Source organism: Zonotrichia albicollis, chromosome 21 (assembly GCF_047830755.1).
Source record: "Zonotrichia albicollis isolate bZonAlb1 chromosome 21, bZonAlb1.hap1, whole genome shotgun sequence".
Taxonomy (NCBI): domain Eukaryota; kingdom Metazoa; phylum Chordata; class Aves; order Passeriformes; family Passerellidae; genus Zonotrichia; species Zonotrichia albicollis.
In genome coordinates this window covers 2,544,372-2,560,087 of record NC_133839.1, presented here as the reverse complement: position 1 = coordinate 2,560,087, position 15,716 = coordinate 2,544,372, and the positions used below count along the sequence as shown (strand labels likewise).

The window sequence follows — 15,716 nt, the reverse complement described above, 5'->3', positions numbered from 1 at the left end:
TCCTGCATTGAACCACCTTCCCCAGGTGAATCCTCAAGCTCTCTGCAGCATTACTACTCCTTACCCAACATGCCAACAGGAACCCCAAAAACAAAAACTCCAGATCTGAAGGGCACAGTCAGACTCCACCACAGACACAGACACATCTGGCAACAGCCTTAGATCTGAGATGAATTTGGTGTACATAAAGCTTCTTGCAGGCACTTTAGTTTAATTTTCTTATTAGCAATTCTAATGCAGCAGCAATTCGTGCCATATGTGGTAGAAGTTGCAGAGTGACTGCAGCTAAATTTAAAAAAATGCAAAGAAAAGAAAACTTCAGGGAATAACTGCACACCTAGAGAAAATATTACCTGTCTCTTGCTGAGAGAGAAATTCACATTTACAAAACATGACAGAGCAGTTGCTTTTTATTCATGTTTTCATTGTGCAATCCCTCACTGTTTCATTAACAACAGAACTGAAATTTATGTACTAAATAACAAAACACTTCATTATGTGAGGAGTCTCAAGGTAAGGTTATAATGTGTTCAGTAAAAATCAAGGAACTGTGAACAACCAACATGGGAGAAGGTCACAAATTCACATCTCTGTGTTCAAAAAGCAAAACCCCCAGGTACAGATCTGGAACTGGGTGTCCTGACCTTCAGGGCCAACTCATCTCCCCTGTCCTAGGTAACAAATGTAAGATGTGGCTGGAGCTGTGTGTTCTGTCCCCATCTGTCAGAGCTGGGGCAATTCTCTGCTGTCCATGGGGCAGTTTTTTCTTTGTCTCTCCCACAGCCAACCCTCCCTCCAGGAGATCTCTGCTGTCCATGGCCACTGAGTGTCCCTGCAGGGCTGATCCCATCCCAGCATCCCATGGGGAGATGCTGCGCCCAGGGCAGGAGCCAAGCATTCCTACCTGGATCCAATCTGAGGTCTGGGACACCATACACAGCCTTTCAACTGAAGCCCCAGAGGAACAGCTGCCTTTTCCACTGGATTTTCAGAGGAAAACTCCCCCCTTGTGCAGGATCCGTGCTGCAGCAGAGCCACAGCTGGCACTGCAGGAGGGCTGAGCCCCCATGGATGGGGCTGGGACACCGCCCTGGCACACAGGGGGCAGGGACTGCTCTGACTCAGTGGATTTTTTTTTGTTGTTTTGTATTACTGCATTTGTATTTAAATTTTCCTAGTAAAGAACTGTTATTCCTACTCCTATATCTTTGTCTGAGAGCTCCTTAATTTCAAAGTTATAACAATTCAGAGGGAGGGGGTTTACATTTTCCATTTCAGGGGAGGCTCCTGCCTTTCTCAGTAGACACCTGTCTGTTCAAACCAAGACATCCCCCTCAGTCCTCAAATCCTTCTGCAAAGGCTTCACACTGCTTTAATTGACTTTACTCTTAAGGTTGAAGAAGTTCCCAGGTGCCATTTTCCATCTTGTACTTTCCAATACCCAAATAACATTTGCTCTTTGCTACACTGATTATCAAAGAAGAGCAAACAAAAATGGACAAAAATATCCCATAAGCAGAGACCAAAAGATAAAGCTGGTGAGAAAGCAGAGAGAGAGGAGGATGATTCAAAATGGAATTTGACTTCTCCATCCTCCCATGAAAGTTCTGGAAGTTGGTTCCTGTAAAAGAAACAAGTCCCAAGGAGAGGGAATGAGCAGATCTGGGTTTAGCCTGCCCTTCCCTCCTCCCTGTGCAGCTCCTTGAGCCATCCCACAGCACAGAACAGCCCCAGTGCTGGGTGTAGGGGGTTGTCACCACATCTTTAACACTGGCAAATCCTTTTATCTAACTCACTGTTCACCTGGTTCAGCCTTGGTATGGCTCTGAAATGGCACAAGGGGATAAGAGAGGTGTCCCAGAGGGAATATTGATGGCACTGCACAGGATAGAACTGCAAGGGACAGAGTGCAGGGCAATTTGCAAGCATTCAGCAGCACAGTGATCATCAATGTTCATTAACATGTCAGAGTTCTCAGTTAAATGGAAAAGACAGGTGGATTAAAATTGTATTCCAGGATATGTGGCTTACAAAGCTTTCTGGCAGTGGTGGAAGATTAGCAGGCAAAGACAAACAGCCTGGGATGCCAAGTGAGCTGAGGAATGCAATAAAAATGCCAAGTCAGAGAGCCAACACCAAGGGAACAGCGTGGGCACCTCTGCTGTTACCCCCTGCCCTGGGCACTGAGATCCAGCAGCACCAGTCCCTGGTGATGCTCTGGGGCCCAGGCTCCAGGGGAACGCCATCAAAGCCAGAGACTGCATCCAGAACAGCTCTCATCCAAGGGGAGAGGCAGAGTTTGTAGGGCTGGGTTGGATCTTTGTGCTCCTTCAGCCAGAGGCACCTTGGCTGTGGACAACATCAGAGAGACTTAAAAATCATATCCAGACCTCACTTGTGATGTGGGAAAGCAGCAGTTCACAGAACAGGACACAAACAAGGGTGCCCAGACAGAGCCTGGCTGTGCCAGCTCAGGAGGAGCCTGCCCAGCACCCCATCCCTCCACGTGCCAGGGACACGGGACAGAGATTCCCAGACCTTCACTCATCCCCAGCACGGAACACGGTGATGCTTCCAACAGAACCAACTTGTTTTGTCTCAGAAATACCAACCATCTGCTCTGCACTCCCAGTTTCTAGCAGGCTCCCAATTAATCAGCCATTAAAACCCCTCCATTAATGAGACCAAGAACACCAACATATGTGAGCTCAGAAAACAGAATCAACAAAAGTGGTATCTCAACTAAACTGCTGCAAGCAACCAAGGAATGAAAAAATACCAGTCCCATCCTGGAGGTTCAGGGCCAGGTTGGACAGGGCTTGGAACAAGCTGGGATAGTGGAAAGTGCCCATGGCAGTGGGTGAGATGGGCTTTAGGTCCCTTCCAACATAAACCATTCCATGATTCTGTGATGATTCAAATCCTGCAGGCAGGAGTGACCAGCCCAACGTGTCAGTGCATCCTCAAAGGGCTCTGTCACAGTCACACCCCTCTAAGCACCCCCTCTCCAAACCTGGCACCAGCCTCATGGGCAGCTTCCAGCTGGAGCTGGCATCAGGGACACATCCCTGCACTCCTCAGTGTTCTATTAATGGGATCAGAACAGCTCAAAGTGAAGTACAGGAGAGGTGATGTGAGGTAACATGAAATATTCCTGCAAGCCCTGTGTGTGTCTCTGACAGCAGCCAGCAGCAGATTGCTGGGGAGGAGAATCAGAGCAGGAAAAGCTGAGCGCCATTCCCTGAGCCTCCAGCTATCCACAGCTTTCTCAGCCTTTTGGATTTCTCAAGCCTGAGGTGGTGACTTTCAGTAGCCTGGGGGATTTTTCAGTCAGCCAAGAGCTCACAGGGATCCTGGAGCCCAGGTTTTCTGTGCTTCAGGTGAGAGAACTGCCTCACCCCAGGCCCAGGGATTGTGGTTTTCTGGGAAAACTTCCTGGAGCATCTGAAGCTGTACTCCAGGGCCATCTGTTTTTCAGTACAAAACTAAGAATTCCATGAAACAGGAGGGAAGGGAAGAAAAAGCTGGCAGATGCCAGAGGTCTGGTTCATTTTATCTGCTAACAAACAAGGGCATGAAGAGCAGGGCTGCAACAAAGCTTCCAACCTCCTGCCCCAGAGAAAGGGGAAAAAAAACCATCACACAAGACATAAAACCTCCCTTTCTTGCCAATGAGCAAGAGACTCACTTTGGTCATTTTTTCCATAAAACACCAAGGTATGCAGAAGCAGGAGTACAGGTGTCCTAGCTCTAAGTCTAATAAAACATGGTCCAAGAGTGGCCTGGAGAAATGAGTGGCCCAGAGGGCAGAGAGTGATTTCTGAGGCTCAGAAATGGTTTCAAATCCATCTCACCAGAAAAACACACCCACATCAAAAGACAAGACCAGTACAATACACAGTGTGGAAAAATTTCAGCAGAGCAAATTTACTTGCTTGGACTCCATTAAAAGAAAATTTACTTTTGGCCTAATAAAAGTCTACAAAATTGTGTGGCAAAGTCACATAACTGATAAATGAGTTGGATGTCAGAGGATCTTGTCCAGCAAAAAAATACTAAGTGGTGCCAGGGTTCAGGCACCACAGTGAACATTTCACATTTAAATCTAATCTGTGTGTAAAGACAGGCAAAACTGTAATTAAAAACTCCAATAAATTATTAGCAAAGATTTTTCAGTGAGCTGTCCAATACATTATACATTTTTAGAACTGAAAAGAAGGAAAATTTAAAGGGCAGAAAGGAATGAGAGAGACACATATGTTGGATTTGAATCCCTCCCTGCTTTAGTTTGAAATTCTATGAGATCAGAGGGCTCCCACATAGAACCAGAATTTGCACAGCCATGTGGTGTCTTTTAGCTGGTCTCAGGAAAGGAACAAAAAAATAGTCAGGCAAATACTTTTGAAAAATCTGAATACTGCAGAAGAACTTCTTATCAAAAGATGCTCTCAGCTCTACCCAGATGAAGAGGAAAATAATAAAAATAGACATCATGAACACTGACCAGAATTCATCAGCATGATGAATTGCACAGCAGCAAAACCTTCCCCCCTTCCTGGCACTCCAGTTCAGAGCTGGAAAATTCTGCTGCTGCTTTCTGCAAGTTGGATATTGCACAGCCTGCTTTCTTGGAGCCCCAGAGCCCCAGATGGGCTGGCACACTGGAGCCAGGGGACAGCAGGGCTGCAGCCCTGGGGTCTCTGAGCCCTGCAGGACCCTGGGTGTCACTGTGCCCTGCAGGACCCTGGGGGTCACTGTGCCAGGCAGGACTTTGGGGTCTCTGTGCCCTGCAGGACCCTGGGATCACTGTTCCCTGCAGGACTTTGGGGTCTCTGTGCCCTGCAGGACTTTGGGGTCTCTGTGCCCTGCAGGACCTTGGGGTCTCTGTGCCCTGCAGGACATTGGGGTCTCTGTGCCCTGCAGGACTTTGGGGTCTCTGTGCCCTGCAGGACCTGGAGGACTCTGTGCCCTGCAGGACTTTGGGGTCTCTGTGCCCTGCAGGACCTGGAGGACTCTGTGCCCTGCAGGACTTTGGGGTCTCTGTGCCCTGCAGGACTTTGGGGTCTCTGTGCCCTGCAGGACCTGGAGGACTCTGTGCCCTGCAGGACCCTGGGATCACTGTTCCCTGCAGGACTTTGGGGTCTCTGTGCCCTGCAGGACTTTGGGGTCTCTGTGCCCTGCAGGACCTTGGGGTCTCTGTGCCCTGCAGGACCTTGGGGTCTCTGTGCCCTGCAGGACCTTGGGGTCTCTGAGCCCTGCAGGACATTGGGGTCTCTGAGCCCTGCAGGACCTTGGGGTCTCTGTGCCCTGCAGGACTTTGGGGTCTCTGTGCCCTGCAGGACCTTTTGCTCTGCCCACAGAACCCAGAGCATTTTTCTTTCTATCTCTGTCTCAAGGTGAAGGCAGGTCCAGCTGTCGCTGCCAGGTCCTAAATAAACCTTTATATCCCCCAGCTTGTGCCAGCAGCAGAGCTGCCCCAGCCCTGCCCAGCACAGGGAGGAGCTGGAGCTGCTGCAGAGATCCAGGGGAGGCTCCAGGGGGATCAGAGGATGGAGCAGCTCTGCTGGGAGGAGAGGCTGGCACAGCTGGGATTGTGCACCTGGAGAGGAGAAGCTTTGGGGGGACCTCAGGGTGGCCTTGCAGGGCATGAAGGGGCTCCAGGAGAGCTGGAGAGGGACTGCGGACAGGGGATGGAGGGACAGGACCCAGGGAATGGCTCCCAGTGCCAGAGGGCAGGGATGGATGGGATATTGGGAATTGGGAATTGTTCCCTGTGAGGGTGGGCAGGCCCTGGCACAGGGTGCCCAGAGCAGCTGTGGCTGCCCCTGGATCCCTGGCAGTGCCCAAGGCCAGGCTGGGCAGGGCTGGAGCAGCCTGGGACAGTGGGAGGTGTCCCTGCCATGGCAGGGGTGGCACTGGGTGGGATTTAAGGGCCCTTCCAACTTGGACCATTCTGTGATTGGAAGCTCCATGTAAGCACAAACATCCCTTAGCATTTAACTGGGACACAATCCCACTGTCTGGAAACAATATGTGAATTATCATAAATCACAGAAACACCAAATGTCAAAGGAACCAGCACAAATGGTCTGGGGAAAGCTGTAGGTGGTCCCACACGCTGGTGCTCCCTGTGTGCAGAATGCACCCCTGAGGGAGAGCAGGCTGCTCACCTGAGCTGCTCTCATTACAAATCAAATAATTTAAAAAAAAGAAATTTGAAAAAAAAATTAAACCCAAAAAAGGAATTAAGCAATGAAACCACTTAGTCCTGTCTCATTACAGGCAAAAATAGATTTTTTTTTCTAGAGGAAGAAAGATTCTGAGTACATTTTCAGTTTTTGTGTACAGTAAATATTCACTATCAAACTGAGATTTTCTAGTTGTCATTACTTTTATATCCCTTTATTATTAAAGAAGTAGCTAAAAATTATCAAGACAAACTCCAAAATCTTGTTGAATAGATTCACCTGCAACCAGCTCCAACTCCAAGCACTGCCCACAGCCTTCTCATGCCAATTCCAGGAAAATGAAAACCACTTTTTAAGTGTTATATTGTGTTACAACCCAGCCTGCATTCCCACCAGGACTGGGGTCAGACTCCTGTAGTTCATGATTCTTGCCACGGTCTCAGTGTTCCTCCCTGCATCCTCCTCATTCCTTCTATCATCCTCTCCCACCTGCATCAGGGGAATTCAAGGCATCACTAAAATATCCTGCTAAATTCATATTAACAGGAAGGGGAAGAAATTTTCTGTAATCAATATATTAATTTGCAAAAGAAAGCTAAAACCAGCTGTTCTCCCCACATATTAAGGCTGCTCTCCAGTGCTCTGGAACAGATTTGAAGCCCAGAGCAATGAAATTATACAGATCAAATGTTAAGTATGGATTAAATGTTAAGTCAAGTATTGTAATCAGATGCTGCCATTTAACTTACAATTAGAAAAAAGGTTGGTTCAAGGAAAAAAAAACCCAAAAAAACAAAAAAATAAACCCCCAAAAAAACCGTGAATAGCAGCAAATGTTCAAAGCAATTTTCCAAACTGAGAGTTCCTTTCAGAGAAGATTTTCAATTAACCTTTGTCAAGCACATTAACATCTCTCATTTCCATAAAGCCAGGGCAGGTCTGATCCCAGCTCACACTCAAACCCCAGGAGAGCCCAGGTGGGAGCTCAGGGAAAGGCCCAGGGAAGGGCCCAGGTGGCAGCAGCTGCTCAGCAAGGCCCCAGTGCAAACCTTTCCACATGCAATCATGGAATGGTTTGGGCTGGAAAGGACCTTAAAACTCATCTCATCCCATCCTTTCCATGGGCAGGGACACCTTCCACCATCCCAGGCTGCTCCAAGCCCTGTCCAGCCTGGCCTTGGACACTGCCAGGGATCCAGGGGCAGCCACAGCTCTGAGCAACAGCTCCCTCATGCCAAATATGCAGGTGAATAGGAAAAGAACATGAAAACAAATCAAAATTTCACTCCACTACTCAGCTCATTTTCTGTTGCAGGAAGTCAGAAGGGGAAAAAAAAAAAATCATTCCTTGAAAGCCAAGCAGCACCTGCATGTGGCTCCCAGCACTTTGTGAGGAACACCCAAACAACCCCAGCCAGAGGGCAGAGAAGGAAATACAAAGTTAATACATACATGGAAACACACATTTAAAAAAGAAAAAAAAAAAAAGTAGGAAAAAAGAAAACATTGCTTCTGCTAAATAAAGAAGGAAAACCTGCAGGCTGCCCCCAGGCCAGGCCAGGCCTGCAGAGCCTGAGGGGGCTCGGGCCTGGTGCGGGGCCTGGTGCGGGGCCTGGGCGCTCCTGTGCCAGCGGTGTTTGGGACCAGATGGCTCCTGTGTTTGCCCACAACACTTTCCTCTTCCCACTGCAGCCGTCTGCTCCCTTTTGGCAACAACTTCAGGTGCCAAGGGTGTACAGAACCATCTCGAGCTGCCAAGCACGGCACAGGCGTCAGCAAGGGGAGGAATTTAAAAGGGTGAAGGAGGAAAGGCCAAGTGACTCCCCCCAAACCCCCTGTGGGCACTGCCTGCTGCTTTCTGCCCAAATGGGTGTTTTTATTCTGAACAGTCCATCTACCTACTTAAGTTTCTGTTTGTTTTATTTACAGGCTCTTAGTGTTGTCACACATCAAAACAAGCTGGCAGTGATCCCTAAGGAGTCCCCATTAGCAATACAGCTCCATTATGGATTTAACATTTTTCTGCCATCTCCAAAATAAGAGGAATCTTCAAACACCCACAAATTAGTTCTCACTGTAACAAGGCTCCACCATAAGTTGCACATAAATTCAGACTTAAGAGGTTAAAGAGCTCATGCACCACTGGCTTCTTCCTCTGCCTGTTCACCCAGAAGATTTTTAAGCACCAACAGGAGTGTCAGCTCCAGACACTAAAAGTCAGAAAGAAAATTACCAATAAATGTAAGTGGTTCCACCTCAAGCACCACATAACCTGTACTTTTAAATAAGCCATGAGAGAGCAGACTAATAATTTCTCAAAGGACTACAGGAGATTCACTCAAGAGATCTGTAACAGCATTTGAGGATGAAAAGAGGATGTTCAGGAAATGTCAAACACCACTAATGAACACAAAATGAATTCTGAATTAAAGGCATGAGTTTTGTGAGGAACTGGAATGTGCATAAGCAACTTCACCCATGGATAAAGCAATTAATGACTCAGCCATGAGCTGAACACATGGTTTTGTGGGCATGAGACAGACAAACAAGCTGGCAACAAATGGGACAATGATTTCAGACTACAGATTTCCAGTGCCAATCTGGATCTCCCTCATGAGCCTCTTCCACCAAATCTTATCCTTACCACTGATGTACAACCACAATGCAAGAATACTGCTTAAGAAACTCTTTGCTGGATGAAGTTTTTCAGCTGAGGAGCCTGGAACACTCTCACCCATGAGCTGGACAGAACCAGACCCTCAGGTGCCATGGGAACAGTGCCCTGGTGTGGGATGTGTCTCCTGGAGTGACTGTGGGCAGCTGAGGGCAGCCAAGACAAGGGCAGAGAGGCTGGTGAGTATTTCCAAGTCATTAAGACAAAGAAGTTTTCCACTATAATTAAATGCACGTTAAGGATGGGAATAGAGAAGCAAAAAGCATGGAAAAGGCTGATCCTGATCCCTGCTGCAGAATCACAGAATGGTTTGGGCTGGAAATGACTTTAAAGATTACCTTTAAAGACACCTTGCACTGTCCCAGGTTGTTCTGGCCTGGCCTTGGACACTTCCAGGGATCCAGGGGAAGTACCAGCTTCTCTGGGTAACCTGTGCCAGGGCCTCCCCACCCTCACAAGAATTTCTCCCTAATCTGACTGTGTCTGTGCTCACAGGGGTCCCAGGATGAGGGAAGAGACAAGGATCTGACTCCATGGTTCAGAAGGCTTGATTTATTATTTTATGATATATATTACATTAAAACTATACTCAAAGAATAGAAGAAAGGATTTCATCAGAAGGCTGGCTAAGAATAGAAAAAGAATGAATAACAAAGGTTTGTGTCTCGGACAGACAGTCCGAGCCAGCTGACTGTGATTGGCCATTAATTAGAAACAACCACATGAGACCAATCCCAGATGCACCTGTTGCATTCCACAGCAGCAGATAATCAATGTTTACATTTTGTTCCTGAGGCCTTTCAGCTTCTCAGGAGAAAATATCCTAAGGAAAGGATTTTTCAGAAAATATCATGGCTACATCTGACCTAATCCTGCCCCGAGTTTATAACCATTCCCCACCATCCTGTGGGGACCTTGGCCATATAAAAATTCCCTCTCTCTCCTTTTTATAAGGCCACAGGATTCTCTGCAGAACCTCCTCCCCAGCCCTGTGACCATCCCCAGGTGCTGCTACTCCCTAGCACAGCACGGACACCCCTGTGACAGGTGCCAGCAGTTCTCACTGTCACAAGCCTCCACCATAAATTGCACATAAATCCAGACTTCAGAAGGTTAAAGAGCTCATGCATCACTAGCTTCCTCTGCCACTGTCACCCCTCATGGCACTCTGAAGTGGCCAGCAGGGTTTGTTTGCATGGTGATGGCACCATGAACACTCACCCACAGCACTGAGGGCGTGCTTGAGCTCCAGGGTGAAGGCTGTGAGCGGCACCTCCTCGGACACCGGCATGATCGCCACCGTGGACAGGTTGCTGGCAGGATTCCCTGCATCCCACTTGCTGCTGGAGCTGTGCAGTCCCAGAGGATGACCTGTTCACAGAGAAAACACCTGCCATCAGTCAGCCAGGCTGCAAAACGTGGAATTGTAATTTTTCCTGACTCCATGCAGGCAGGAGGGAAAGTGTCACTGTGTCACCGAGCTGCTCAGTGTCACAGAAATGGAACACAAACCTCCACAGCATGTGAGAGCAGAGTTCCCACATATTTCATTTTAAGAGGATGAAGATCAGTTTCCATCATTTTTGGTTGCTGGTACAGCATGTGTGGGTTGAAGTCAGGCAATTTAAAAATATGCCTGGAATATGTTAAATGAAGCATGGATCTACCTGACCCAGGAAGACAAAAAAAGCACTTAAAAATCCCTTTACTTGGGGACTGAGTAAAACTTTGGAACTGATTCCATGTGACAGTGTTCACAGGGATCCAAGGATGAGGGAAGAGATAAGGATCTGACTCCATGTTTCAGAAGGCTTGATTTATTATTTTATGATATATATTATATTAAAACTATACTCAAAGAATAGAAGAAAGGATTTCATCAGAAAGTTAGCTAAGAATACAAAAGGAAGGAATGATAACAAAGGCTTGTGTCTCGGACAGAGAGTCCGAGCCAGCTGTGATTGGCCATTAATTAGAAACAACCACATGAGACCAATCCCAGATGCACCTGTTGCATTCCACAGCAGCAGATAATCAATGTTTACATTTTGTTCCTGAGGTCTCTCAGCTTCTCAGGAGGAAAAATCCTAAGGAAAGCATTTTTCATAAAAGATGTCTGTGACAATTCCACAAGAGGAATTAGCTTAACTAACCAAACCTCCAAACCTGTGGTGCAGTATTAAAATATTCCAAAATTTTCCAAAACTTAACAATCCTTTTCTTATGGTGTTCCTAAGCAAGGAAGGAAATAGCTGTTTTCAACACAGCTCCTATAGAAAATGTTCATCTCTACCTGTTTTCCCTTCTCTGCAAAATGCAGTTTTACAGATATGGGCTTAGGAGTATTAAAATATGGAACCTCTGAAGTAGCTGCAAAGTACCTGGGAACGATCTTTAATGTAATTTGGTGAGTAAGGGTAGAGGAAAAGCAGTTTTTGAGAGAAATCTGCAGTGCATGTGAGGAAGATCAAGATCTTCCCAGACAGCTTAAGCTGGTGAAGGTCAATGTTCTACAAACTGTTCTTGTTCTGATACTCTTTTTTTCTCTTTAGCTGAGCCTTCTCAAAAAATCCCACTCTGCTGCTAATGCCTGTCAACTCAGCTCTGAGAACACAAAAACATTTTGAATTCAAGTTGGGATTTCACATCCTGCTTATCTCATTTTACCCAGCAAAGGCCTAAGGTGTACCATCAAGGTGAATTCTTGAGCTGAGCATGTGGAAATACTTGATATCCCCTGTGCAAACCCGTTCAAAGGCTCAATGCCACAGTGACAGACCACTGCAGGACACAAAGAAATATCAGATAAACATTTTCTAAAAAAAATATATTCAGCAATTGAGTTATTCATTTCAAATCTTTTAAAACAGTTCTGCACAGAACATTAAATAATTTTCCCCCACCTTCTGGTGATCTTCAAGAAGATATCTGTAGGTTTAAACAGGTTCCATATCACAGCTCAAGCCCTTCATCTTCACAGGCCCTTCCCTCCTCAGAACTTCAATGGTGATTCTCTGATTGAACTCCTGTTTTTCTCACTAATTTTCCTCCCATTTTATGTTTCCCCATTTTGCCCAGTTTCCCAGGCAGTGCAGCCTCTGCCCTGGGCCACAGAGGCATTTCAGCAGGCACAGAAGTTTAAGTACAATTACCACCAGGCATTTGTGCACAAGGGGTTGTGCCCAGAGAGCTGAGCAGGTGAAGAAAGAGCAGATTCCCTTCCCCACACTGCTCTGAAACAGCAAAGTGGGTGACCTTCATTTCCAGTCTCCTTGGAATCTGGCAAAACCAGCAACTAAAGGAATTAAAACCCTCCAACCAAACAAAACCCAAACAATCCTCAGCATCAGAGAGCCCCACAACACCCCCAGCAGTTAACAGGCATCTGTTTGCTTTCAAATGCTGCTCAAGGAAATTGGGAGAATTCCCTCCTACTCCCTTCAGTCAGTAAAGAGACTTTGTGTTGGTGCTGCCACAAACACAGAGCTGCAGAAGCAACCCATGGCAGGCCATTTCCTCCCAGACAATTCATTAAAATACTGCAAATCCAGGCTTTGAAATCAGTCTGTGCTGCTGCTGCTCAGCACAGTGCTCTGATTCCAACCCATTATACAGCTGCTGTTGCCAATGCTCCCTTCACATTGCTCTTGCAAGAAATTCCAGGGAAATTTCACTGCACACAGGCAGCAACACTTCTGGATCTCAATTGCAAATTATTTCATTCCCACACCCAGTTAGCCACGCTCTGCCAAAACCATCATGTGTACACAGATACAATGAAATCACCATCCACGTGCACCTGCAGCTGTAACAGACCACAGAATCCCAGACTGGTCTGGGCTGGAAGGGACCTTAAATCCCACCCAGTGCCACCCCTGCCATGGCAGGGACACCTCCCACTGTCCCAATTCCTCCCAGCCCTGCCCAGCCTGGCCTTGGGCACTGCCAGGGATCCAGGGTGGGCACCCTGTGCCAGGGCCTGCCCACCCTCACAGGGAACAATTCCCAATTCCCAATATCCCATCCAGCCCTGCCCTCTGGCAGTGGGAGCCATTCCCTGGGTCCTGTCCCTCCATCACTGTCCCCAGTCCCTCTGCAGCTCTCCTGGAGCCCCTTCAGGCCCTGCCAGGGGCTCTGAGCTCTCCCTGGAGCTTCTCCTCTCCAGGCTGAAATTTAGCAATGCATTTCCTTTCCAAGCATGCACTGCCTGTTTCCAAATTTAAGGATGCAAGTGTGGCTCCAAGGAAGCCCCAGCATCAATGGGAATAGTCCAGGAATGAGTCTCACCTCCCTGCTGCAGACTGCCAAGGATCTTCTCACCCAGCAAGTGAATAAGTCTGGTCACAACCTGGGAGAGAAAAGGAAAAAAAAGAGAAATATTCAGGCAGAATGTACTGAAAGTAGAGCATCCACATGGAGACTTCCAAACTTTTTAAAAATGTTCCCTCGAGTTGAGGCACACAGAGTCAAGGGTTTGCAGCTGCAGCTTCTTTCCTGGCTGTAATGTGTGGTGATTGGTCATTTGTCTTGGTTTCTCCTACCTTGTTTTACTTTAATTTGGAAAAACAAGAAAACAAAACAACCCCGGAACAGGCAGGATTTAACTTGCTTTGGGGAAAAAAAAAAGATTATTTGGGGCAACATGTCAAATTGCATTTCCAGCTCTCCTCATTTCTCTCTGCAGTGCACCTGCCCCACTAAGTACCCTCAGTGCTCAGGGGGTGCTGCCCTTTTGTAGGTGCTAAATGCTCAAAAAGTTCCAGACCCTTCCCCAATCCTGGTGAATGGTTTACAACAGCAAATATAAAATATTTGGGGGAAAAAAGGGGAATAAATATACCCCCTAAACACCTGCAGAATCAAAACAAACTCCCTAACAAATTGCCTTCCCCCTCAAACCATGTTTGCCTGGTAATTCATGTTTGAAGACACAGATGTGGTCCCAGCTGTTTTTCCAGCAGGACTCACATAAATATAAACTAATATGCCAATAGTCAAATGTATCTCCAAACTGACAAGCCTCTCTCCAACATGACCAATCAATAATTCCTGACAAGTGGGATAGCAGAAGACTAATCCTTGCAATATCAAGAAGTGACAGACACAGAAAATGCAGCATTTATTCTGAAAGCTCTACACAGATGTTTTACCAAATAAGGAAAAGACTTATTTAAATGCATTAAGGATTAATAGAGCAATCATTAAATATCCCCCCTAGACAAATAACTCTAGGTCAAAATAGCTCAGGAGGACATGAAAAAAACCCCAAACAACTGCCACAACAGAAGTTCTCCAAGGTCAACAAGCCAAACAAGCAGCAGCCAGGTTAGCTGGGATCCTGGATGAACACACCCTGCTCCCACAGAACAGGCACTTTGGGATGCAGCTTTCACATCAAGGGCCAGGTAGGCATCAAGACAGGTCAAGATGCCCACCTGAGTCATTTCTACATCCTGCCTTACAAACTAAATCTAATGTATCAAACTCCCCTGCACTGTGAAATGCTGTGGATAAAACACCAATGTATTTAAAGTTCTCTATGGGAAATGAGGGAAGAGCAAACAGAGGCTCCCAGCACAAGGGTGGCTTGCAGTGGAGCACAGAAAAAGAGTTACCAAGGTTATTTCAGGGATTTCATGGCACGGATTGGGGTGGAAAAAGCCTTTAAAGCCCATCCAGTGCCACCCCTGCCATGGCAGGGACACCTCCCACTGTCCCAGGCTGCTCCCAGCCCTGCCCAGCCTGGCCTTGGGCACTGCCAGGGATCCAGGGGCAGCCACAGCTGCTCTGGGCACCCTGTGCCACTTCTGCCCCATAGCCATGACTACAAGTTGGTGGAGATGCCACGTGAACACCTCCTCAGTGACCAGGACAAAGGCCTTGGAAGTGCCTCCTCCCTGCCCCAGGAGCAGGCACAGTGCCCAAGCCCACTGCCACCCACGTGGGGAGGACAGCAGGAAAGCTCCAGCATCCTGCCTTGTCCTGCAATCTCAGACAGCACCTAAAATGCTTCCCCTTGTTCAAAACACAACAGAATCTGATGGTCACCCAACCACACAACTCAACACCACCATGCTCTGAGGCTCTGGGATTCCCCAAAGGCACCACACGTGGCTACAGAAAACTAACCAAACCATGGGGAGAGTTCAGTGAAACAGGGAATTCTTCACAAAAATAGACTGATGGCCCTTGCTAAAGGAGATAATCTGCCCCCAGAGCACATTTGCTATACCCAGCTCACAGGCTTCACCTAAACCTGCAGCAGCACAGCAGGACTCTCCTTCAGCAGTTTTGGGAGGTGCCATGAACATCTTACACTTCTGAAGCACTTAAGCATCAGAATTTTAATTACTTACTAAAACCATCTCCTGTATTTATAACTTTTTCTGCTTTACAGGCAGCTAAGGAGAGCTCCAGCTAAGTAACAAAATATGTCCAAGGTTAATGATGGAACTAAGAATAGAACCCATTGGTCTCATTTTCCACTTGGCTGCTCCTATTACTGGGAAATATTATTTGTCTTGTTTGCTGGAGCAAACCTTACAGCCTTGGTATGTATAGATAGGGAAAATTATTTCCCTGGTGACTTTGTACAACAAGCAAAGCTGCTCCCCAGAACGGGATGAGTCACTCTGTCGCAGTCATGGCAACGTCCAAGGAACATCAATTTGGGATCCGAGCTCAGAACTGAAATTTCCACAGAGTTTTATATTACATACACCACATATCCTCTCACAAAAAGGCAATGTTTTCCTCTAAAAGGGACTTGTCCATCCTTCTGAGGAAGAAGTCAATACAAATCACATCCTTCCATCAACAGCAGACCTGACCTGATCGACCCACAGCCCTCAGTG

The 15,716-nt window shown here is 47.1% G+C and overlaps 1 protein-coding gene across 4 annotated transcripts in view; it reads right to left on the bottom strand.

The window, feature by feature from the left end:
- The window catches only part of PNPLA7 (patatin like domain 7, lysophospholipase), a 137,665-nt gene that overhangs the window by 52,374 nt on the left and 69,575 nt on the right, over positions 1 to 15,716 (bottom strand). For all 4 annotated transcript variants that reach the window (XM_074556478.1, XM_074556479.1, XM_074556481.1 and 1 more), the window contains 2 exons: positions 13,150 to 13,210; positions 10,084 to 10,233 (listed from right to left, as the gene is read on the bottom strand). In XM_074556478.1, coding sequence (XP_074412579.1) covers positions 10,084 to 10,233; positions 13,150 to 13,210 — 211 coding nt within the window. The remainder of the gene's footprint in view (positions 1 to 10,083; positions 10,234 to 13,149; positions 13,211 to 15,716) is intronic.